Genomic DNA, 26015 nt, shown 5'->3' on the forward strand with positions numbered 1-26015 from the left:
TAAAATAACTTCGAATAATCATACAAGTACAAAATTCACCAGGAATAATGAATGTAAATAATAGTTAAAATTAAGTAAAAATTATCATGACGTAATTCAGATTGATGAGTTAAAATTAAGATTATAATAGATAATAAAAATAAATAGATAGATTCAATGAAAATATTTCATAGTGAACTAGTTCCTAAGTGTGTACATATGAACAACGCTATCTCAGTATGGCCGTGAACCCAATTTGAATCAAGTGCAATGGCACATCTGAGGGGCCATAAATCACACTTGGCTATCATTTGTAAGATGACTGACTGACCAATTTACTCTGACCTTTCAACTCACAGATATATTCGCGATGCAACAAGACAAATGTGTAGAGACACTTTTGATACTTTAATTATGATAGAGCATTTCTGAATAATTATTTTGATAATTTATTAGATCAAAATTATTTCGTTGTTGTACAATATTATTATTATTTTTTAAAAATCGAATGTTTACCTATTTATCTTTTAGATTTATTATTTATAATTGAATGTTAGAAAAAAACGTTGATGTCGGCACGGCGTAAATACAATTACGCAATAACATAATTTCCCTTTAATTCTAAGAATCAAACTAAAAAATCACCATCATTCAAACTACTTCCGCCACATAAATCTTATATGAAACGTCATACAGACAAATACATGGCTATTTAAAACCCTGCAAAACCATAATTGCCTCAATTTCGAACTTGTCAAAATCGCATTAGTTCACCTTACATAATGGTTCGCCTTCAGCGTAGGAAGGGAGATTATTAAATAGTCATTAGCGTCAGCCACACCTAGACAGTAATACATAAGGTTCGTGTCGAAACAAAAAAGCAATTTTAACATTCGGGCCGCCCAATCGGTCGTGACTGACACGGCAAGAGCGGAGCCTACACGCGATTCATTATTTCGTCGTTAAATCGCTACATTTATGAAATTTCCTACACGTTATACGAAATTCTGATTCGATGTAACATTAGCTTTCTATAACATGATATTTACTCGGAACTCGAATACGAAACATTTATAAGATAAACTTATCGCAACTAGTAGCGACATCTAATGGTTAATTTTGAAAACTTCCTCGGATCTTTGATGATACATTTTCGTATTCAATATTTAATGTTTTGCACATATTTTTTTTACATATATTTAAAAAAAAAATGATATTGTTTAAAGTACAGTTATATAATCCAAATTATATATATATATATATTAATGATACATTATTTAAGTAGTTTTTTTATAATAAAAGTTGTCGTAATATCTTTATGTAATATGGTCTGCGGGTGTTTTTTTTTTTAAATTGATTGGTGAAAATTGAGTAAAACAAGGTAATGGTACAATAAAAATCTGTAATTACAATCATTATGCTTTATTAATTTCATGTATTTATATATTTATGACAATATCGTCTCGCCTAACCTTATTAAGTTACTAATTATAGTTATATTTCATAAATTTTGAATTGATAGGAAATTATGGTAAATAAAATCGATCCAATTAGGCTCCCAGTAACTTTTCTACGGACCTAATTTTTTTTTTTTTAATTCAAGAACAGTCAGTAGACTTAACATTCGAAACTTAATTTAAATTTTATAAAACTAATATTATTTCTTTTTTTTTTTAATTTTACAAACCAAATATATTCCATCTGGCAAGGGATTTATTCAGATTGCACTTAGTGAAAACGTTTGTTATATTTCTGGTACAATGTCCCATAAAATGTTATAAAACGATAAACGCAAGCGAACATTGTTCAACTATATAAATACAATATAAAATGAAAATATTTGAGCAAATTTTAAATCATATTAACAAAATGCATCCCAGCCAGACAGCCATCGACACTGTCCAATTCATAATAAAGACGTGAATTAGCGAACCTAAAGCAAAATCAATAAATAAATATAATGTAAATATCGACAATATACAATTATTAATTTACATTACTTAACGAACACAGCACAAATAAAAATTATGTGTAAGAAGAAACGGGCTCACTGAGTTCTTATTAAAAACTTTCTCTAGTTAAGATCTATGTGAAAAATAAAACAATTTACAATAAATAGTTTACAATATATCGACAAACGTATAACGGATCCCGATTCCCACATCTCAGACAACACTCTGTTTCAACAGTACTTATTCGTAAGACTATCAAGTTACAAGTAAATAATTAATGTTCGATATTTACGTATATTGGTTTCGTTAGGCAATGATTTTATAAAAATACCATTCTAGTCTCCGAGACTCGTATAATTTGAAATGGCCGAATAAAATTCGCCTCTCTGTGTCCGAGGCTTTATATCACTGATCAATCAGTTTATTTTCTAACTTTGGTATACTGTGTACACTTCCCTCCCGTACCTACTTAGATTCATCTCATATAGGTTCAAATGAAGATAAAAAGTAAATTCCACCGCACCTACGAATCGAAGGTAACTTTTGTTTCACTATAATAATTACAATTATAAGTGAATTTCTCTGTATACATGATACTCGAATTTTTGTGTGTTTTTTTTTGTTAAATTTTTCATCATCGTATTGCTGCAAACTCTCGTCCGTATACAATAAAGTACGTTAAGTTTCTCAAGCTTCACCCTTTCAACTTTTAATAATAATATTAAATAGACTTCCTATGAATTTATTATCAGTTATAATTACGTATATGTGTCATCGAAAAATCGTATACATTGCACTTGTAGAACTGGCCTTTCCAACTACGAAGTAAAAGTTAAAATCAGAGAAGATTCACAAAATAAAAACACTAGTTCCTGTAAGATCGATTAGAGAACTAGTTGATTTCAAGTTCATATCAATAATATTATTCACACTAAAACAATTGTACATAATCATAAAATCTAAAAATTATCATTTTTTTTATATGTACAAAATAGCATTTCGATAGCTTAATTAGAAATAAAACATCAAATATATTAAATAATAACAATATCGTTACTAATTGCCTTCTTATCAATGGTTAATTATAAGAGGTCCTTATGGTTTTGTAATTCAATATTAATAGATTTTTTTTTTATCAATTTGTTACAAAGTGCTCGAGCCGGATAAATCAATAGTATTAAAGAGATTTTTTTTTCCGTAACTGATAAGTACATTTTACATCATGAAATCTGTTAAAATGTATAGAGAAAAAAAAACCAAGCACTTTGTTTTAACGTCAAGGAAATAATACGTCAGAGAAACATGTTTAACTGCAGTTTTTTAAATAACATCCAAACTAGGTACATAATGTTGACAATCACATCAGCGTTGATGCAGTCTTACTAATCATAGACACTGCTTTTTTGGTAATTATTGGTATTGAGATTGTTCTATAAATTAATTTATACTTAACAACTGTAAAAATCTCTTCATCACACTATCATTACTCTTTATGCCAAGTCACTAAGTTACGTATTAGTTATAATGTAATATTATCATGAAAAGTCCAACATACAATTTATACAAATTAAACTGATCTAGTAACTTCGGCCGCCGGATCGATCGTTTCAGATTCATCATTCCGGTGCACAAAATTCAACGTTATATGAAAATAAATGGACACAAACCAACTCAGTGTCGTTGGGTTAAATCTGAAACGGACCGATCCTTCACTCGGACCATCGACTAAGCTAAAGGCTTTTACTGTGGCGAGGTGGGCGGACTCATGTTGTCCGGTTCGTCTCCGGAGCCGGGCTCGCCTTTGGTCTTGTTTTCTTTCTTCCACTTCATGCGCCGGTTCTGGAACCAGATTTTAATCTGGCGTTCGGTGAGGCACAGCGCGTGCGCTATCTCGATTCGTCTCCTCCGCGTCAGGTACCGGTTGAAGTGGAACTCCTTCTCAAGTTCGAGCGTCTGGTACCGGGTATACGTTTGCCGTCCCCGCTTCCGTTCTGAAATCAGATAAGAGAAAATGTTATTAAATTCCAAAAAATATATGAGTTAAATTAACGGACCAGCCCAGCTATTAACATAACGTTAAAAACTGCATAGGCATCTCTGACAAATGGTGGTTATTTGTTAAAGCGAACACTGCCGGCGAAGTTAATTGAAAATTGTTCTGAGCTTATCAATTTGTTAATTGTTTTTGCTTGTTCGGCATTTCTCTTGGCTGTCGGTGGTACTAAGTTTAATGGATCATACGAAGTTAACATTAATATAATTATTAAATACTAATAATATCACTGATTTTGCTTTACGAGAAGATTATACTGTTTCATAATTTTTTCTAATTAAATACACATAATACGGTAATCAAATAACTATATACTAACTTAATAAAACATTGATGATGAGTACAATCTAGCTTACTAAGAGATGATGAGTACAATCTAGATTAAGAAAAACGAAACGTTGTAATTTTCACAGAAATACAAGACCAAAAATACAATAATTAAACAAAAAATAATCAATTTCAAAGATAATTAATCTGATATTGATACCTTGCGTGCGAATTATAATCAAATAAAACAAAATAAAAAATATAAAACATGAATTATTGATGGATTTCACGTATTGAGACATATGGCGTGTCTGACGATATTGCAGAAATCTGTCATAAAATATTCCTCAAACGATGCGCATATTTATCTGAGGAGATGCGGCCACATCGCTACCGAAGCCAATTAAAATAATTTAAGACGCCTCAGGGCTTTTTCATTTTGTAATCATTATTCTTCGAGAAGTCCGAAGCCCATTATACACGTTTAGAATATGCCGTGAACTGTAATTTAAGTTTCAAATTGAAAATACGACAAATCTGACGCTGAACAGACTTTGGAGCAAAAAGTGTTCGAATGATATACTGAGAGTATAACAAACTGCAACTAAATTGTAGAGAATTTGATCTTCCAACAAGATCCTCTTTTTAATATAATTAATTAGTTCCATTCATTATTATGTCGACATCAATAACCGAACTTTCGTAAACATAATTACAGATAACGATAAATGTGTAACGCATAAGACTTATTTAAATTATAAAGCAATTTATAAACAGACCTCGGGCAGTAGAAAATGAAATTTCGCAAAGTTGTCTATAATGTTGAACTCGGTTGATTATTTTCGTTTCAACGGAAACACGCAAACAACTTGCAATACAAGATAAACACGCGAACTTCGAAGAAAATCCGACACGAAACTTGGATTACATTGCGAATAACGTCGCCCTGCCCACTGTTTCCCAGAAAGACAATATTCATAACTTAGAAAAAAAAACGAATACGACGTCGCAATGATTAACGCGACGTTTTGTAAACTTTCAGTGTGACAAATCAGCGGCAAGTATCTATCTTTAATTTCTGCTTATTGGAACAAACAAAGTGTCAAGTATTGCTAATGATAAGTTTAAGAAACGATTCGGAACAGTCAAAGATACCACAGTGCATGTTCTTAGATTAGGCATTTTATTTGTAAAATCTTCACGTCTACTTTTCATTTGTCTCTGTTATATCTGCTTTGAAATTATACGTAATAAAATCGATAGCAAATATATTAAGAGACATTTTAACAAAGAGTGAAAGTGCATGAAAGGGATCCAGTGTTCCGTACAAGTACCAGGACTTGCAACATTGGATTCAAAATTATCGCCCACTTGTTGCTCAGGAAATTGATAACAGCCTCATCGTACTCGTATTTTGGGTTGCATTCGAGAATGCAAAAGATCATCAGACTTGTCATTAAAACATCCGCCAACTAGCTTTAGCGTCACTGATTGGAACGATTGAGTGAGCATCAATCAAAATATCAATATCGAATTAAACGTCATTATTATAATTTATTTTTATGTATGGTTCTAATAAATACATGATTACTTTCCTTTCATGATATTACAGCAAACATATTTTACTCCTAATACTTCAAGGGGACGATAGAGTGTTCTAAAATGTTTTAAACAATAAGCTGGACAATATTTACGGCTATACGAGCAGCATCTACAACTAAAACTGAATTTTACGTCCACCAAAAGACGTGAAGCAAAATCATATACGATACAGCTCATGAAATCCCCTTCCCAACGGGCTTTATATATTACACTGGCGGTTTCATCGCGCACTCAGATGCATAAAACATGATCCCGACGTCAGATTTAAACCGTACGTAATAAGAGCATTAAGGACGCGTCTGAGCGGGCAAGACGCCCGCGGCCCGAGCGAAACCGCTTAATTTAGTCACACGAATAAATACTTAAACGTTTTAATCGAATGTTTTGACTGACTTTTTTTATAGTTGGAAATCAAGTTAGAAATATATAGTAATGGTTATTACTTCAAAAGTGCTTCAGGAAGTTTAAACGTTATATTATATTAAGATACTTTAAATTGGAAGCATCGATGATTTAAATTGTTCTATGTGCTCCTGGGCCCTATCATTACCTTATCTAAGCAATTATTGGTAATTAGTTATTTAGATTTCTGCAAATCAATGAATATATACTATTATTTTAAATTAATCCATAACAACATCATATAAATAATAGCTAAACTACTTCTGCGTTTTAAACACAACAAAATGCTATTCACATAAAGAAATGTTGCACAAAATTCGACATTTAAAATCCGCTCTCACCACTCCCAAGGAAGTCACTAAAATAATAAATCTTTCAACTCGTGGGTAAACAAACGCTCAATTAAAACGTCGCGTTTCGCCCGCTCGTGTTCTTCGTACAGAATCGCAGTTGGGGCGTCGTACGTCGGGCGCAACGCTGCATGTGTCGCCGGGCGCGCATAAATCATAGCGGGGGAACAAAGTCAGGCTCGCTTCACAACTAGCGTGGACACGCGTGAGATTGAGAACTCTTGAAGTGATTTCATTACAAATCGAATACAAATATTTCTTTATAGATTCAAAATGGTATTGTCAATTTCTTCATTTACATGTATTTCATAAATGATTAGGCAGAAGTCCGCGAAAACTAGATAGTTTAATTGCTTTAATATTTTTTTTCAAGAAGTTATTGCTTGATTTAGTATTTTAATCTGGATCTGCACTTGTACTGCGATTGCCGAAAGATTATAAAACTAATCCTAAGACCTTAGGGTCAGGTAACATTTATCAGGATAAAGTGCGTGCTAAAATATTGACCGGGTTCATACTATCTCGAATCACATTTGTACTGATTACGTGCGCGATAGGGGGCAGGGCACAGAAGTTAAAGGGTCGAAAAATCCAGTAACCCTACCCAATGATACGAATATTTATTATTTATTTGTATAATACTTTTTTTATACACTGTACGAGAGCACAAAGAATAACACACTTAAAAGTTTAAACCTCATATTTTCGCTATATCGTCGTTTCAATGAAGTTGTTCATATTCGTACAAGCTTAGAAAGCGGTATGGTTCCTACATTAAGAACTTCGTGTTCTTGAAATGTTTCAAGGTAGAATAGTTTTTACATGCATATAAAAATATTCTAACAAAAAAACCTTCAATAGCATATAGCAATCACAAATGATTTGCTGGCAGTTACTCTTCTCCTAAAGTCATAATTAGATCATTACGAAATTTAAAAGGACTATTTCGGAATAACTTATTTCGAACAAAATAAAAGAATTTTGCGAATCTACCCGTGAAAATATAAACATCCAAATTAAGAAATATCCCTTTTTTCAAGCCGATTAATAAAATAAAAGGAAAAAAGCTTTTATGTTTCACGGTGAGGCAGACTTTCTCTGCTCTTGAAGAGAAGATTTGCAGTCCATTTTATCAGGCTGTTCTAAGTCTTGGATGCACGTTGATTATATATGGCAGAAGATAATTCAACAGTCAGATTCACGATGTTTACCTTCAACACCGAGTAAGAGATGAGTGTAACACATGAAAACTTGGTTACCCGAGATTTAATAGCAATGAAGATTCACGTGTTCTCCACACTGGGCCATCTAATAAAATTAAACAAATAATGTAATATTATTTTTAAGATTAAACGAATCTATTTAAAAAAATGTGCGATGAAGTGAGGGACGACGAAATAAATAAAAACGCATTAGGTATAAAATAAGCGTGTAAGATTATTTGAAATAAATGATATACCTACTAAAAGATATTTCGCAGTCTAATTTAAACGCTGATGTTTAACAGCGAGTTGACACAGATGCCATACAAATTAAGATAATTAAAGAAGATATAGTTTATGACACGAACGTATGAAATCGCAAGTCAAGATTTTGTCGTATACACGTACCTATTCCATAAAATTATCACCAATAAAGCATTTATTAAAAATATTTGATGAAATAAAAGCCTAAATATCAAATTCATCAAGGGATGACAAGTGAAAAGAGATTTTAATTTAATTCGTTGCGGTATCGCGCCAGAGGAATATGAAAAAAATATAGCAACAGCTTGAAGCGATATCGACAATCCATAATTCATGTCCTACAATTTCATACGTTCGGATGCAATGAAATCATAATAAAACACGATATGAACACAATCGAATTATAACTTTATTCTTCGAGTCGCTGGGTTCAGTTTTTTTTTGCAAAAGTCTGTTATTTATGCTGTTATGGAATTAACATGCCATTCTGTGTATTGCAACACCGTACATGATATCAAACGGGTATTCATATTAATGCAATTTCTCTTAAACGCTTACACGTCGTAAATAAAATTGCTGGTTTAAGCGATCGCTGGGAAGTGAAGGTCAAACTTTGCTTAATTGTTAGTGTAAGATAAAATAAGTCTTTCGAATGAATATTATAAGAATATATATTATATAATCCATATTCATGTGTAATAATATCATAAAAAAAGTATTTTTTCCTTAATTCCGTAGATTTGTAGATATAAAAAAAATACATTTAGTGTTATTTGGTTAAGATAACTTTATCCAAACAATTAATCGATTAGGCTTAGTGCAGGTCCGGGTAGGTACCACCCAGACACTATCATCAAACCACATTAACCTGTATTACTGAAGTAGGTAATACAATTACACGTACAGTACATATTATCTTAAATGCCGGTTGGTAGTGATTTAACCTCTGATCACCAAGAGGTCGCTTACACTTCTTGCAGTACTAGTCTATGGTGACCACTCATACCAGGCAATTATAAGCAGATTACAATGATTGGTGTACTATTATCGATCTAATAATGTCTACTATGTCCTTACTTAAAAGTTTACTGACAAAATCAGTGATGTATTCGTTTTAAAGGCGTTTTAAATTAAAACCTTCAACGACTGATACTGGTAATTGAATATGAATGTTTTAATATACAATAATATCAAATAGACAAACAAATATACACTATGTATATACGTGTTATACTGTTACCCCTGCTCCTTTCGTCCTTTAGTCGGCTTAGGTAAATTACCTTATCATTATTATTTAAATTTTATAATTAAAAAATATTCCTTTAATAGCCTTGATTTAAGTTTTATCGCGTAACAGCTAATCACACAAATTTTTCCAATAACAATGTTATTAGAACATAAATTTATTTATAATATTTATTATCATTCAACAAGGAAAGGTTATATATATATATACATAATAAGTATTAAAATAAAACAAAGTCATGTAGTTTTTTTTAAATAAAATATAGTACATAATATTTCGAAGATAAGGAGCATTCGTGATTTGAAATCAAATGGCGTAAGAAAACTTACTACGAGAACCTTTTAGCTTTATATTCATTAATCATAGACGTTGGGCGGACGCAGTCTATGTATACGAAGTAACAAAATATGTTCACGAACGGCCTAATGACTCTTACTGTAGTCGAATATATAGGCAGCGTATTTGTAAGTAATCGTCTTTTAGATTTCAAAGCTCTTTACGTACATATTAGACTTAAATTTATTTCGAAAATCGTTTAATTTGTTGTTATTATTTTATAATATGTATTTTCATTAAATTTCATTGCATTATTTTTGTATTCCATGAAGTAATTACAAAAGAATTCTTATTTATCGATCTATGTATGGATGTTTTCTCTTTGATTTAATATATTTTAACTAAGTTTCCTTGTGATAAGGTATTATTTATTATTTGTTTTATTTGCCAAGTGCCAGGGTTTTTTCCGCGGATGTTGGTGAACTCATACATTTCCCAGTATTACAATGTTTTGTCTCCAAATTTAATTAATTATGTACCTATCCTTAGCTGGATAATTCAGTTACTAAGTATTCCAAAATGTTATATGTGATAATGAATGAATGTGTACACATTGAAGACTCGTTGTTTTCCGATTAAAAAATATATAATATCAGCATACACTAAAATAACTAAATATAGTGTTATATAAATATATATATATATATATATATATATATATATATATATATATATATATATATATATATATATATATATATATATATATATATATATATATATATATATATATATATCATAGTGTTTATTTCGCATTCTATAATAAGAAACACAATCGGTGTTTCTGTATGTATTGAAAGAGATATAAAGAAACATGAAGCTTGTAGGCTGTATGCATACATATAATGTTCATTACCGCTGGAAGTCAACTTATACTTTAATTCTGATTATAGAATTATAATCTGAATCATCTGTCGGAATGGTGAATGTTATTATTATATATATTTAAGTGACTTATTAATACCACGCCACTATATATAAAAGGACTTTTGTCAATAACAAGGCATCTGTGAGAAAGACACGAATCGCGTCACTTTACACGTTTATTAATATCAAGGAAAATGTATTCCACGGTTGTAATCAAAAATCATAACAAAACACATTTGGTCGGACCTCGAAAAGAATTTATATCGCGAATACAGAGCCATCAGTCAGTGTTGTGTCGACGCTGATTCCCGTCGTGTTTCGCATCCGAAATGGAATGTTATTCACCGAAAATTTCGCTTCGGTGTACGCTAAAAATTACGCGACTCGAGCCGGGGATTGAACGAAATTCCGCCCGCAAAAAAGGTGTCAAATGAAATATTCAAATATATTTTAATATAATTCATGCGGCGGGCGTTTCATTTCTCTCCCTCGTAATGGAATGCTAAATTTTCAGGCGAACAAAAAATATATATTAATGCGCGTACCTAATAGCTTATACAAACTCGTTTGTTGGGTATTGTTGCGCACAATGGATGCCATAACTCCGCGTCGCAGCCACGGCCGGTGACGTCTTTGTTAGGCTGGCGAGCTTTGTTCGCCGCCCGACTCCGCCTGTCGACGCGACATCCTACCCGACCTCGCCACCGAGCCATTCACACCGCCACTCCACCATTCCGCCACCCACACTACCTACGCGTGTAATTAATTTCAATCCCATATTTTATACGGTTTCGATCTATACATACGTTTTCACTTCTATTTTTTATCAAAGTAATTAACTAGACGGGTAATAAACTAATAGCGCTTTTAGATAATCGAAAAAACAGCTATTTCAAAAATAACATTGCTCCCTTCCTCAGTCTAATTACAGCCTGTTGGAACCATTACAATAATTTGCTGTAGAAAACAAGAATGAATATTTGAGAAGGCGATAGAATATGAGTAATTGCTTCGGATCACGAAGCGAAAAGTTATGAAAGGTGTTGGCGAGGGCGATTTTTCAACGCCCGTCATGAACACGAAAATCTTAATGAAATAGAGAGTATTCAATCACGAACAATCCTGATTGTGTAAGTTATTTTTCCGACCGTAGCGATAGCAAAGATTGCATTTACATACAAGTAGTTATTCGATATCAATGTGAGGTGGTTATGAACGGACACGGAAAAATTCATCTAGTTATATTGAACGCATTAAGGGTCTGAGATGAGGTTCGCCGCGGGACGGCAGGCCCCAGGAGGCTCCCTTGCCGGACGCCTGGGGGCGGTCTCCGCTCCAGAGAATATTTGACACGGGTCTGGCAGATAGACAGCCCGGTCATGTGTGATCCCCGGGCAGGAAACGAGGGGTTTTTTTTCCGCCCGTCGATATGACTACGTATAAGAATAACTATGATATACTATGATTTATGTGCCCCCGTTGACTTGCACATGTGTAAGAGCCATGTGATACAAGGTTTTTTATTTCACTAATGATACTAACTTTTATCTCTAATGAGATACATTATAATCCATATTTATATGTTATTAAACGGTAACTACATATAATAATAGCAGGGCACATGTTACGGATACTCATTAGCTATATGGCGTTTAATATCCTAATGATTCCATGTTATTACGAATCCATTTCAATTCGAAATGCTTCGGGTTAGAAAATTGAATTTTAATACCACATAATAAGTTCGGCTTCATCGGCTTAGCGGCGGTCAAAGTTTGATTGGCATCCTAACCCGACGTTTAATTAATGTAGGGCAAGCTATCCCAACTTCGTGTGGGAGAGCGATGGTGATATCGCGATGAAAAGAGAAAGATAGCTTCTTAGAATGTTGCCAGATAATGGAACTTTCTTTCAAAGTTTGCAGTTTAGTCAATTTCGTAGTTGATATTTGGGGACAACATGCGAAGTAACGAGAAAGTGCTGACGAAATGAGACGAAAATAACTATATGTTACGATTAAATTAATAATCTATGTAATTTTTCGTTTAAGTCTATTTTTAAATAATAGATTAATATCAATGTTAATTGCCAAATAGACATCGTTAAAAATGACAAATATAAAATCTGCTACTATTCGAAAGTAATAAAATTGATAAGACCCTTTTTTAAATTAATGAAATATATTTTTATAGGGCAATACAATATTATGTTAAACATTTTCTGCGTGTGTGTTCACCCTTTTGATCGTTGCCTGTGTGTGTGTTCTCCATCGTCAGACATAAATTAATGGGATTGGCGTTTTTCGATGTAGGCGTGTAATTATAGGATGTAATGGTTTTTAATAAGACCCGATTTTTTGTTCCTCAAAAACTTTTCCGTAGTTTTTATCTATGTAGGTATATAAAACACTTTAGGCTCAGATACCTGCATAGTTTTCAACGGATATTAAAAATGCCAATACAAATATATTATCAAAAAAATAGGCTACTAGGTATATCCGGTGTCTTATATGTTTTTTTCTATGTTGTCTATGCTATTAAATTTTCGACGTTATTGTTTTTCTAAATTGTTAATGTGGAACCATGTATTATCATATTTAGTTTTTCAGCGCCATCTATTAATCAACGGCAGTACTATTACGTTGAACTTTAAAGCTGCAGTAGTTTGCATAAGACTAGTTATTAACGAAGGAATACTGTTTTGATCCTATTACTTTCATTCTTTTTAAAAAAAAAATGAATGAGTCGTATTTTAATAAGATGACTATATATATACCTATATTGATATCATATGATCGACATTTTTCACGAGTCACATTGTTCGGTGAATAAATTCCAAAAATTATAACTTACTTAAACCGGCTTTAAACAGTACTCATTAATATCCATATCTTCTGTCGTTGTCGTCTTGTCTTTATTATAAAATATTTTAAAATTAGTTTACATGTAAAAATTTGTGAATGTTGTGTACATTCTTTGGTTGAAAAACGTATCAGTGAATGTTACGAAGTCTACGTTTTTATTTTAAATGTAAAATATAGATATTGTGATTATAAATAAATAAATGATAAAAAATCTCTATTCGAAATGAATAGTTAAAAAAAGCGCTTATTTAATTTCTTAAAATAAACACTAGTTCAACAGAATACACTCAAATAAACTATAACTATTATAAATACATCGATCTAAAACTGTATTTCTATTTTCTGTATCCTGTTTCGGCGTCTTAGAACTCAAAAATAATAAGAAGAGCGAAAACCATCCTTCAACGTCTGAGGCACTACCGGGCTAAACCGGGCCGCACCGGAAAGCTCGCGGTGAACGAAATTAGAATTGTATTTTTACAGTCACTACACCCCTCTGAATAAAAAAAATATATTTATGCAAATAACAGCATGTGTAAACAAGGGGAAGCTACGAAAAGAATAGCTTTCCTTCATTTAATAATAGTTAAACAGATTTACAGACGTAAATATTTTCATATTAACTGTCACGCGCGGTTTCGCTCGCGATTTTAGAATTATTCGCCAGTGAAAAAAAGTCGCCTATGTTCATTTTATCAAATTCGGTTCTCGGGTTTGGTAGTGAAGGACAGACATAGTTACTTTCGTATTTATAATATTAGAATTGAGCTATTGCTCTTATGAAATTTTTAAACAACTTACGGTTATAGGGCGAATGTTGATTTTTTGAATTTATATACAAAAATGTTGTTTAGGACGTGGCTAGTTCGCTGTCTTCTTCTTTTGAATATCAAATCCAGAACAATAGAAGGATAAAAGAGAAATCAATGTCAACACAACACTTACTAAACAATGTTTATAACTAGACGTTGTTTAATATCAGATGAGTCTTTGTTTTATATTAAACATTTTATCACAAATCAATTATTAAAATTAGAGTTAGTATTACTTTTTCTTAAAAATTATCTATGTAGATGTGTATATTCATATAAATTTAATTATGAAGTAATGTATTTTTGTAAACTACGGATAAATGTAATACATGTTTATAATATTATATACCTATGCATTTATTACTAGTAAGTAGAACAATGTAAATCCAAGGAGATAACGATAAAAATATCCGTAAGGATAACAGACAAACATTTTCTAGTTAAATATAATTTCGTCTCGATATAAATTATATCTTACGATGATCCTTAATTGCACTATTGAAAATATCTAGTCTTCGTAATTTCACGAGCATTTCGAGAAATCAAGTTGCTTTCATGCGTACAAAGATTGAAGGGGAGCCCCCGTTACTAAAGAATCGGAACTTCAATCTAAGGAGGCATTCATCGTCATTGTTAAAGCGACAATCGGCAATCGATCAGTGGTGAATGAAATCCACAATGGCTCTTATCACCCGTGAGTAGGTAAATGGTTTCGTTCGGAAACGCGGAAAAATTATGTGCTTTCTATTATGTCATTGTATTTCCTCAATAACGCTGTACATCTTCAGCCTTTAAATTGCAAGCTTCGGCTTTAATTAACAGGTTAATACGGAATCATTTACGTGTTTCTGTAAAGCGTTTGGTTGCTTTAAAAAAACCTACTTTTTATTGATACAAATACAGACGTTAAATATTGATGTGATATTTATAAGCTAAAATGTTATCGTTACGGCGCCAATGTAGGTAGATATATAGGCAGAAGTGCCCGCTTACCATCAGGTGGCCCATTTAATCGTCCGCCTATTTGTGCAATAAATATATATATACCTACCTATATGTAAATCTTAGTGCGATAAATACTTTAACTAAGATTTGTATAATTTTTTTAACGAAAATTTGTCATAATGTGACAATTCGAAATATAAATGGAATAATTTTGTTTAACTTTAAAACTATATTATTTTCTAGAAGTCGCTGAGTTGCCAACAAAATCTTACGAACACTCATTCCGTTTAATACCAAACGATCTCGGCTTTCATTCGCAAACGTAGAAAATCAGAAGCAGGCAGCAAAACAAATTCTTGTATTCAATCATCGGGCCTTCACAAAAGCCTTCGGGCTGATAACTGAACAATGAAATGTAACAAGTCGTCCATTCGGTATTGTATGCGGAGAGGTGGTACGCGGGGGCTTAGGGGGGAGGCGATTTCCATTATATTTCCATTTCCACCTCGATTTGCGCCGACTTATCGCGGTCTACCTTCTCTCGACTAGGTAACTCTATCTTTCTGTGCCGTTAGTCAATAAAGCTATAAGCTTAAATATAATGTACTACAATGGCAATAAATTATTATGAAAATTTGCATTCTTAAGGTTGAATTTTATATGTAATTTTAACTACGGTTCCTTAATACTGTTTCTTAATACTAAGAATAATTTAAAACATAAATTCTTTTTAATTTTTTATAATCGATTGTAAAGTTATATTCAATAAAATAATTTAACAAAATCTCCAAATATATATTTCTTATTTAATAACCATTTCAGTTAAAATATACGATATGATTTTTTTATAATACTAAAAGAATATAACTGTTATATAATGTTCCTATATTAATAAAAAATAAAATGTTTCATAAGGTAAACAGGACCCATAGTTGAATATCATTAAACAATACTGTATATTTTCATTTCAAATCAAGAGTATATTTTGATGAAACGGAATTTGGAGCAAGTTAATTGGTCATACGATATCCTTTCAGTCCACATAAGCTGTATTGTATATAAATCGCAGAGCAGATGGATATTATTACATATTAGTGAGTAGGTGTAAGATTCTGTTCCTCAATGATTAACGACTTGTCTGCTACGAGCGAAGCGATCTATTTTAAAACAACATAAGCCACGTTCCCATTGGTTCATTTTTTTTTCCAAATGGCAGACGAATTTCGAAGATTATTAATGATGAAGTTTCAAGTATGTATGAGGACTTTAAACTTAGTTTAAAGTGCGGTTAATGCTACTGTTTAGAGTACGTTGGATTTTTCATTCTCTAATAATATTGTCGTCGTGTTTGAACCTTTTTCAAGTACGCTTTTTATAGTTCGTAATTATCTTTTCTCTGCATCGTCTTGATACTTTCAAGTATTCTTGTTAGTGTCTTTCATTTTTATGATTATATTTGTAAATCAATTAGTGTAATATATTTACATAATCGTTATCATATTAATTACAAATAAGTTTAGGTACCATATAAGTTGTGGTATCATATTTAAATGGTTATATTTGACATTTCTATCTAGTATTTCTTCCCATTTAATGGAAATTACGTACCTGTTACAAATACACGTATAACCAAAATTGATATCAACTGAAGAAATTGTTGATATATAATTATGTAACTTAATTATAAACCATGCTATTATTTACATAAGTTTCTTCTTTAATTCTATTATTGCAAAACGCTATAATTTGTCATTATATTAGAAAAACATATATAACCCCATTCTAAAATAATATACAATATTAATTGTTCCTATAATTGTTATCAAAATTAAATTATTTCCATTGCTTTTTTCATAACGTTAACCATGAAATGAAGAAATAGCGAATTTTTTAAACGTTCTCTAAAAAATATTTAGTACTTAATATTTTAACAACTTGTTACTATCTTTTGAACGAAATAAATGCATACATTTTAAAAGTCAACGAATATTAAATACAAAATGAATTGACCCTAAATGATATACGATCAGCTGTCGGATTTAATGCATCATCTCAAATGCTTTTATTACCTACGTTACGAAAACCTACAATAATAATAAATCTCTGTCACATCAAATGCTTGAATCTTCTTATTAATTTACTTGATCTAAGGAGGTTCTAAGAGCTGAATCAAAATTGGCACGGCTTATCTTACATGGAATCCATCGAGATAACAGTTATGACTTACAAAGGTTTCAACGCTAATTTCTTCCAATTGAAGAAGAACGAGGTTAAACGCCTTGTAAACTATGTAGGGATAGCAAAACAATTTGTGCATTTCTTTTTGGAAATAAAAGTGCATGCAACTGTTAGTAGAAGTCAAACCTTTTTATTTCCGTCCTCTTTGCACCCAAATTTAGCTTTTATTTTGAACTTAACGTACAACTTTTATAATTCGGAATATAATCTTCTACTCTATACTACATTGAAAACTCTGAACGAATTAATGAGAATACGTAAACAAATATATATTTTTTTATATAGACAGAACGAAATGAAATACAAATTTTAATGTCTATTGTTGACCTATAAAATACAAGAGGAAATATTTTAGGCAGCATATTAGTCATTCTACTTCCGTGAATGTTTTAATTTTTATTATTGAATATAATTAATAATATATATATATTCGATTAATGATAAATATTTTAATTCATTTTCTAAGATATCTTTTGGATATACTCCTTAGAAAGATGAAAGATTTCACAACGTTAATTATCATTTTCTCATAATTACGTTAGAATTCATTTTTAACCGGACACTGATCCCATAGACACTTTGTTTGGATACGTTTTTTTTTTAATGAACGTATGATATCTTATTAATAATATTAATGCGAATCGATTCGGATTATTGTTATTTACACATATGCCTAATACTGAGCTGTTTCAGAAGTAACTTTATACTAAGCGTGTATCCTGTCATAAGATTTTCTTGCTTAAATATTCTTCTTATCAATGAACTCAGTGAGATGTGTAAGAAATCTAAAAAAAAATTTAAAGGTCTTTAGCGGTTAATCCAGTAAACATGTAATTAAATCGCTTTAGTTTAGTGTTTAATATTATAAGACTCTAACGTCAGACAAATGATAACTTTTTTTGTTATTACAGTGATCGTAAGATTTAAATACTAAAACAAAAAGTATCAAAATTAATTATTAAAAATGTACCTGAACTATATTTGATATGGTGAAATGTTAATGTCAATTCAATTGAAATTTCACTTAATAGATGAGATACTCCACATTACACATCACTACTGCACTTATACATCACTCGCGCGCTTCAAGGATTGTTGAACATGCTGCCATTAGTTTAAGTAGCAAGCGCGAATGTACGGACCAAACTAAAATTGCATGCATTAGAGCACTTTCAATGATGACACCGATCACAATGGAGTAATGTAAAATCACCAACTTGCCCATAAATTAAATCTTAGACAATTTCAAAAACAGTAGGAGACGGTAGCGTAACTCGAAACCGCATTGTTCACGATCGGCGTCAGCAAAACAGAAGGTGAGCGCTTTTGTGTTCGAAGTTGTAAATTTTATGAAAAGTGAAATTCCTTTTGAATGGTTGTTCAGCCCATAAATAACCCGGGATTAGAGCGGCCGGCATTGTTTTTGGCACTTTTGTTCGTCATCAATGCGCACGTGGGGCATAAATGAATTTGCAAATTACTTTGTATTACTTCTTAGCTACCTGTTAGTATATTGTGCAAATCGTCAGACCCAATTAACTTTTACTTTTAACGGAACACCACTACCGAAAAGATATTGAGAATAGTCATACTTTTTCAATTTTAAATGTAAGATTGACATAACAAATTCACACTTACCGAACTGACTTCGCATCCAAGGGTAAAGTGGACTGGGCAGCGACGCATTGGTATTTGGCGGGGGTTGTTGAGGAGGTGCCTGTTGCGCGTGCATTGACTGTTGATGCATGGGAGGCATCTGTGTCTGATGCTGCATGTCGTCCACAGGGTACATGAGGTGTTGCTGGTGTGGTGGCATCCCATGCTGGGCCATATGTTGCTGGGGATGCATATGATGCGGCATCTGTTGTGCCTGCTCCAAAGGGGGACTTCCAGGCACTCCACCAGCCGTAGCTGCTGCTGCCTGTAGCTTGCACGACGTGTAGACTGCAGGAGTTGGGGGTTGATGACCATTTGGGCCGTAACCATCTGTTTTTGGACCCATGTGTCCCATCTGAGATGGACTATCAGGTCGGTATCCATTTTGTTCCATTTGTTGATAATACCCCAACCTGTCATAGGGTGGAAACCTTGGGTAAGGCATTCCAGGTGCTGGCTGCGCGGGGTAATGATGCTGCGCCGGCCTGAGCTGCTGGTCGCATCCCTCCATCTCGTGTCCCTGCTGTGGCACAGCGCCATAGTGCGCATGTGCTTGTTGATGATCGTGTCCACCGCCGTTCCTCATGTCTGGCATGTAAGCGTTTGAGAAATATGTCATGCTGTCGCAGTTGTTAGCGCTCATCGCGGGCCCGCAGCCCGCGTGGCTCGCGTCCGTATCTTCCGTTGCAGGACTTCGGCCACTAAGGCCGACACTATCACGCTATCAGTCACTACACAAGCACTTCGGATTCCATTCACTACACAGCAGCGATTGATCCCACTGCAGTTGTTTCACGATGTGCCAGCGGACGGTGTATCCTCATCAGAAACTCGGCGAATCTGAAAAGATCAGATTGATGCACTTAGTTGGATATAAATAAACTATTTTTAATTTGTATGGGAAATTATACTGCTATCGATCGATAGAATGTTATTATTGGCGAGCTTACTGAGTTGCCCGAGGCGTTTCGTGTTGCCACCGAACTAACTGTTCACAACAAAATGAACTGCTTACTACCGATAGCGCATATGCATTCATAAAACCTTATGAGTTTTGAGTAAACGCCTATTAGTGTCAATATGATTGCAATATGGCCCCCTACGTTTGGAATAACTAAACGGTACATTATGAAACGAACCAGCAACGAATTCCGGCTTTGTCAGAAGAAGCGAATTCAGAAAAATGAGACAGAAAGATGAAATAATGTCACGTCTTGTACGACACGTGGCTGACCCGGTGTCAGATCCTCGACATTTCGCAGCAGTTGATGGAGCATGAGTGACAACCGTACCGCTGCCCGACAACATAACATTACACTGACGTTAATTTGAATTTTGAGGGACAAGTGCCACCGAAATCGCGACGTTATCATCATATCTAAAACTACTGGTTCTTAAGTGTGAAATTTATGACGTACTTAATACGACAACTACTAGAATTTACAAAATGGCATAGCTAGTAAAATGTACACTAATATTGTACATCATGAGAAAAAAAAAACATATTTTAGACAATATCTGAGAACTGTGAGACGTGTCCGCAGATAATCTTGTTTACGACCATTTGCTACGTCTTCGCTACTGAAAAGATTCAGTACGTCGTTCAAAAGTCACGTCGTCGTATGTTTTGATATGGTTTGTTAAACTCATGTATTGAGTAAAAAATTGTACGCCTTAGTAGGTACTCGAAAATCGTACCGCCCCTAAAGGTTGCCTCACTTATTTAAAACCCAAAGAGTCAAGCTTCATTAGCGACAGTTAATGATGGCGGCCTCTCTCTAAACAATATTGTTCATCACAAATACTACTCCGTAAGTTTGGATATATATAAAAAGTAAAAATATGTTTATATTAATTAAATTCATAAAAGTTATAAGTAAATATATAGGCTTTTCCAGGTATGTCACTATTTCACAGATGCGTACGGATCTTCGTACCTATATAACATTAACCATATTTAACGAAAATACGATACAAAATAACATGGTTGGTAACGTTAATACGTTTAAAACTAATTCTTTCGAATAGCAATTGTTCAGTGCCAAGACACAATTGAAAAGTATGTCTATTCGGAAAATTTGCATGTTGAGGGATGGACAATTTAAATTTACGATTTAGCGGCCCCCCCACGGGATACAACCCTCGCATTTTTTTAATTTTCAATTTCCATTTACATTCCAACCACTAGCTGTGTCCAATCTACGAAGTACTACACGTTTAAAATATCTTGATTCATTAAAAACTTCTACATTAAGATTTATTATGCAGGGGCCTACAGCGCAGTCATATTCATGGACAACTCATTAATAATTCATTTTCTCTTAGTTTCGTGAAAATATTTATATTCTTATATAAATATAGACTTGTAATTGACTCGATTGAATTATCAATAGAACACGAAAGCCTACTTTAGAGATGAATAATTAAGTGGACTCATGTGGAGCCTGCTAAGATTCAAACCATACTTAAGTACAAACCATGATTAAAAATTTAATTAAATCTATGAATTTTAAAACAGTTTATGTTTTGAATTTGAATAAAGAAATGTATTAATCTAATTTTTAATTCTTATGTAACGCTTTGAAAGAAATTTATTGCTTGTTCGTCAAAATAATTAATGATTTATTAATAATGAAAATTAAACGATTACGAATTAAGTACAGGTTAACACTAACCCTAAACTGTATTAGTTACTCGATTGCTAATCTATTTTTTTAATCTTTAACGTATATGAGCTAATGTTTCTAGTCTGCAATTACGAGTTTACGATAAAATCTCGGAGCGAGACCCGGTTCAAGGAACATGTCTTTAAACTGACCGACGAGGAAATTAACAGACTCACGTGCTTTTGATAATTTGATAACCGAGTATGCCGGTTTGATTTATTTCACGACTGGTTCTGAGTCAGACTTAGAGCAAGGCGTTCTCATGCCCTTTTGATACGTCCACGCTGACCTATACGGCTATACGATAATTTGATCTCTACGACGATTACTTTAAGGATCACATTCGTATGCTAATAATTTGTTTACGGTGTTTATATACAACATGAGAGGTAATTAGTTTGCTACTAAGTTTATGGAAAAATGTTGTCTTCCTGGAAGGAGTCAAAGGTTGTAGTGTTTTCAAGCTCAGTATCTTTTTTAAACATAAAAATAAATAACTCGTATGTTTTGTAAGAATGTTTACGTGTTTGATACTTGAATACATTTCTTTGTAGTGATTTAATGAAAATATAATATTGTATTTACGTTCATTTCACAAATCCGACGATGTTTATTAATTATTTGACGAAATGTGCAATTTATTATATAGACTTTGTTACTTGAAATTAATTGAAATTGTAGCGGAACTTATTTTTTAAGATAAATGAAACGGATTTATTAAAACGAAAAAAATGAACATCGAATCTAATGAGAATCATCAAACGAAGTGTTAACATCGCGAAATAGATGTCTCGTCGGACGTTAAATAAATGTCCAATGGCCTCCGGTATATCTGATAGAGGTAATAAATAACTATGCTGTTATAATTGAAAAATTACATATTGGTATATCATTCGGTTGCTACGCGTTACCGCGAAAACCACGATACAGCTCACATATTTAAAGTGCTAATATTACATAAATCATACTAAAATACATTATCTAACTCATAGAACACTGGATATTAGAAGTGATACGCAAAAACTATAGCCTAATAAAAAAAAATATTCACATGTAATAATAACAATAAAAAAAAAAATCACAATTATTGTATTCAAAGAATTTGCGTTTTAAGTATTGAACGTTATTCGATGTCATTTCCAAAACAACATTTGTTCTTTGTACGTAATATAGTGTGGACCGAATTAAAAAGAATATTAATGCCATTTCTCGTTCGTCGGTCGGTAGCTGTTAATCAAATGACGATCAAAGAAGGTATTTTAGGTAATTCTCAGCGCTTGTATTTATCATTTCCACTATTTGTCAATTAGAGCGCTATTGTGGGACCGTTAAGTGTTTTTGATTTATTTTTGACGTACAGACATGAAAGCGGAAGAAAGAGGTTATATTAATAAACCTAGTTCGTAGCTAGGTCTCTAGATAGTTTTTTTTTTTAAATTGAATCATTTATATTTGCCTATGAAATTGACGTATATTATTTTATTAATTAATAAACTTCTCATTAAATAAATATTATGCATAAATCTTTAAATATATTTTACGTAAATAATTTATATTTTTATAAAAATCTTTTCGTTTGCTAAACATAGGAAATTCTTAGAAGATTTGTATTGACCGGTGTAAGGTAACTACAAGATTAATCAACAACAACCACAATGAACTAAACAAAAAAAAACATATACATCACTGTTTTAAAAATTCATAACTAATTTAAAGCCTTTGAAACAGCAACAGTCACGTGAAAACTATATTGAAAAGTATTTGAGCTACTTCGAAAGGACATCGAAACATTGCGAAGGAATAGAGGCGTATCTATGAGACATTCATTAATTACTAAACCCGGTACGTATTAATCTTAAAGTTGTTTCTTTAGATCTGCTACTAATTACGGCATTTGTTTAAAGACCTATATTTGTTTGAGTATAAATTCATCAGGACAAATATGAATCAGATTACTTTTAATTAAATGTTTTATGAGCGATTTTTATTATTTAACTTTATATTGACAGAGGACTGATAATATCACTTATGAATAGACAAACGGATAGTTTTAAGAAAAAAAAATTTATATATCATGTCAAGAAAAAAAATTGGAAATAATATTAAAAAATAGAATGATGAAATACCACAATTTCAAATACATTGAAACGTTAAAACTTTTTAATGAAACTGTCACAAGTTCTGCAATAATATAAATAATTTATTTTTTTATTTTAGTAAATGTAGGCTGTCCAAAAACAGGAAGAAGTGAAGTAGAATCGGGTGTGTATGTAGTACGTACCTACGTCATTACTTATGCCATAATTTTGCATATGTTGTTTTAAAATTCATTAATTAGGTACAAGTCATTATTTTCAGCTATTCAATACACAAGTACAAGTATAATTATTAAATAATAATATCATAATTACTACATTAAGTTGATTTTATATGGCTCACCCATAGATATCCATATAACATAGCAAACATCAAACGAACTTTTCATATTATAAAAATAAAAAATACAATTGCCCCATATAGCGTTGTGATGGTCTTCAAAATTTAACGAGCCCACCTGTACGGTTGACATAAAAAGGAATTTTTCCTTAAATCAAAAAGCCAGTTGTAAACTACCCCCCAGAGTAAATCCGGGGCAGAACGAGCTTGAGTGAAATGCGATGTACCGCTAATTACGGGACCCAACTTCTGAATTTAATCATACAAGTTGCGTTCCACATAGGATTCATAATTTTTCATGAGGTTAACGGAATTGTCATGTACACGTGACAATGTTTACGTTATTATGATGTTCGTTGTAAGGAGGTTTTAATGGGGCTTTGTGTGTTTACATTTTGTATAAATTTTTCAATCGGTGCAAAAAAAAAAGTTATCTTGATTCGCTCGTCTTTTATTTTAAGTCGGAGTAATGTGTTAATCTCTCCCAATACTATTGATCCCTCCACGTATCTTCACTTATTACCTTAATAAGGCACTCCATATCTCACACCGTGATCTTATTTTATAGCACTCACTCTACTCTTCTTATAATATGTACTTATATTAAAAATATTATTTGAATATTTCATAATAATATATAAAATATTTATATAGAGAAATGTTATATACTCTTGTCTCAAAATACGACCAAAGATTCATCCAAATATACATAATCCTGTAATCAATAAATTCTCTTACTTCCTAATGAAAAACTAGTTTAGCAACATTTTATACTGAGATAAAAATATTTTAAACTTTTTGCAGTGACATAATATATAAACAGATTCTTGTTTTATTTCGATATCCATATCAGTTATAGTATACAACACCAGGTAGTGGGGAATCTGTTAATCAAAGCGAACGCAATCAATTACGGGCCGCGCAATCAAAATGTCTCGCATTCCTGAACGGTCATGGAGCATAATGATCTTTGAAGGGTTGAGCGATATTAGAAATTAATTATCTATAATTAATTTGCCAGTTTTTCAAATTCATTATCCATTAACATTCTGCTCTTTTCACATTTTTCTTTTCAATTTAAATATATTAGTGTTCACACAGAATAGCTCGAAATTATTATTGAACAATAGACGAGAACCATATATTTATTGAATGTTTCGATAACACTCAAGCTCGTCAAAAGGTATAAAAAAATATATAATTCTAATAAATAGTGAATAAAAAGTCATTGAACTGTTTCGTTTTTGTTTATGTATTTACAGTTTTTCACTAATGCATATTTAACTGGATTCAACTGGATTATTAGTTTTGATTTATAGTCCCTTTCAGCATATTTTTATATTTAATGTGAACGTAATAAGTGTATAAATAAAATTGTCTACGATATAAGATTAAGTAATTGATTCCTCTTTTTATATAACCGAAAAGTTTTCAAAAACGTTTATAATTTTCTTGCAACCGTTGAAAGAGTCAACAACTAATGGTACCTACAGTATTTTTTATTAAAATTAAGATACTAAATCCAACTTAAAAATATCATTCAATCTCAAAAGATGTAAGTTTATTACTATACTATAGTTCATTTTAAAACACTAAACTAAAATAAGATATACTTTTAAAATAATGTTTACACTTATTTACATCCTAAAACTTGGAACATTTCCGAGTTACCAAACCTATAAAAAACCGTTTGAAATTGGACTTAAACTTCAGTAAATTCAGTTTTCATTACTTAGTTTCGAAGTAAGCTGAGCTGTTGTCGCCGTATTATTGCTGTTTAATTAACATTGCTCTCGTGCCAGCTAATTGTTATATCGTGCGAGTTGATTTATCGCAAGATACCTTTGTAATTGCATATTGCGAACTTTGTAGGCGTACT

At 32.2% G+C, this 26015-nt stretch overlaps 1 protein-coding gene across 3 annotated transcripts in view; it reads right to left on the reverse strand.

The window, feature by feature from the left end:
- Positions 1 to 1386: 1386 nt before the first annotated feature.
- The window catches only part of LOC125067158 (homeotic protein antennapedia-like), a 162931-nt gene continuing 138302 nt past the window's right edge, over positions 1387 to 26015 (reverse strand). For all 3 annotated transcript variants that reach the window (XM_047675548.1, XM_047675550.1, XM_047675549.1), the window contains exons 2-3: positions 19017 to 19874; positions 1387 to 3922 (exon numbers count right to left, since the gene is read on the reverse strand). In XM_047675548.1, the coding sequence (XP_047531504.1) occupies positions 3672 to 3922; positions 19017 to 19677 (912 nt within the window). In that variant the 5' untranslated portion in view covers positions 19678 to 19874 and the 3' untranslated portion in view covers positions 1387 to 3671. The remainder of the gene's footprint in view (positions 3923 to 19016; positions 19875 to 26015) is intronic.

This window comes from Vanessa atalanta, chromosome 11 (genome assembly GCF_905147765.1).
Source record: "Vanessa atalanta chromosome 11, ilVanAtal1.2, whole genome shotgun sequence".
NCBI classification, from domain to species: Eukaryota; Metazoa; Arthropoda; class Insecta; order Lepidoptera; family Nymphalidae; genus Vanessa; species Vanessa atalanta.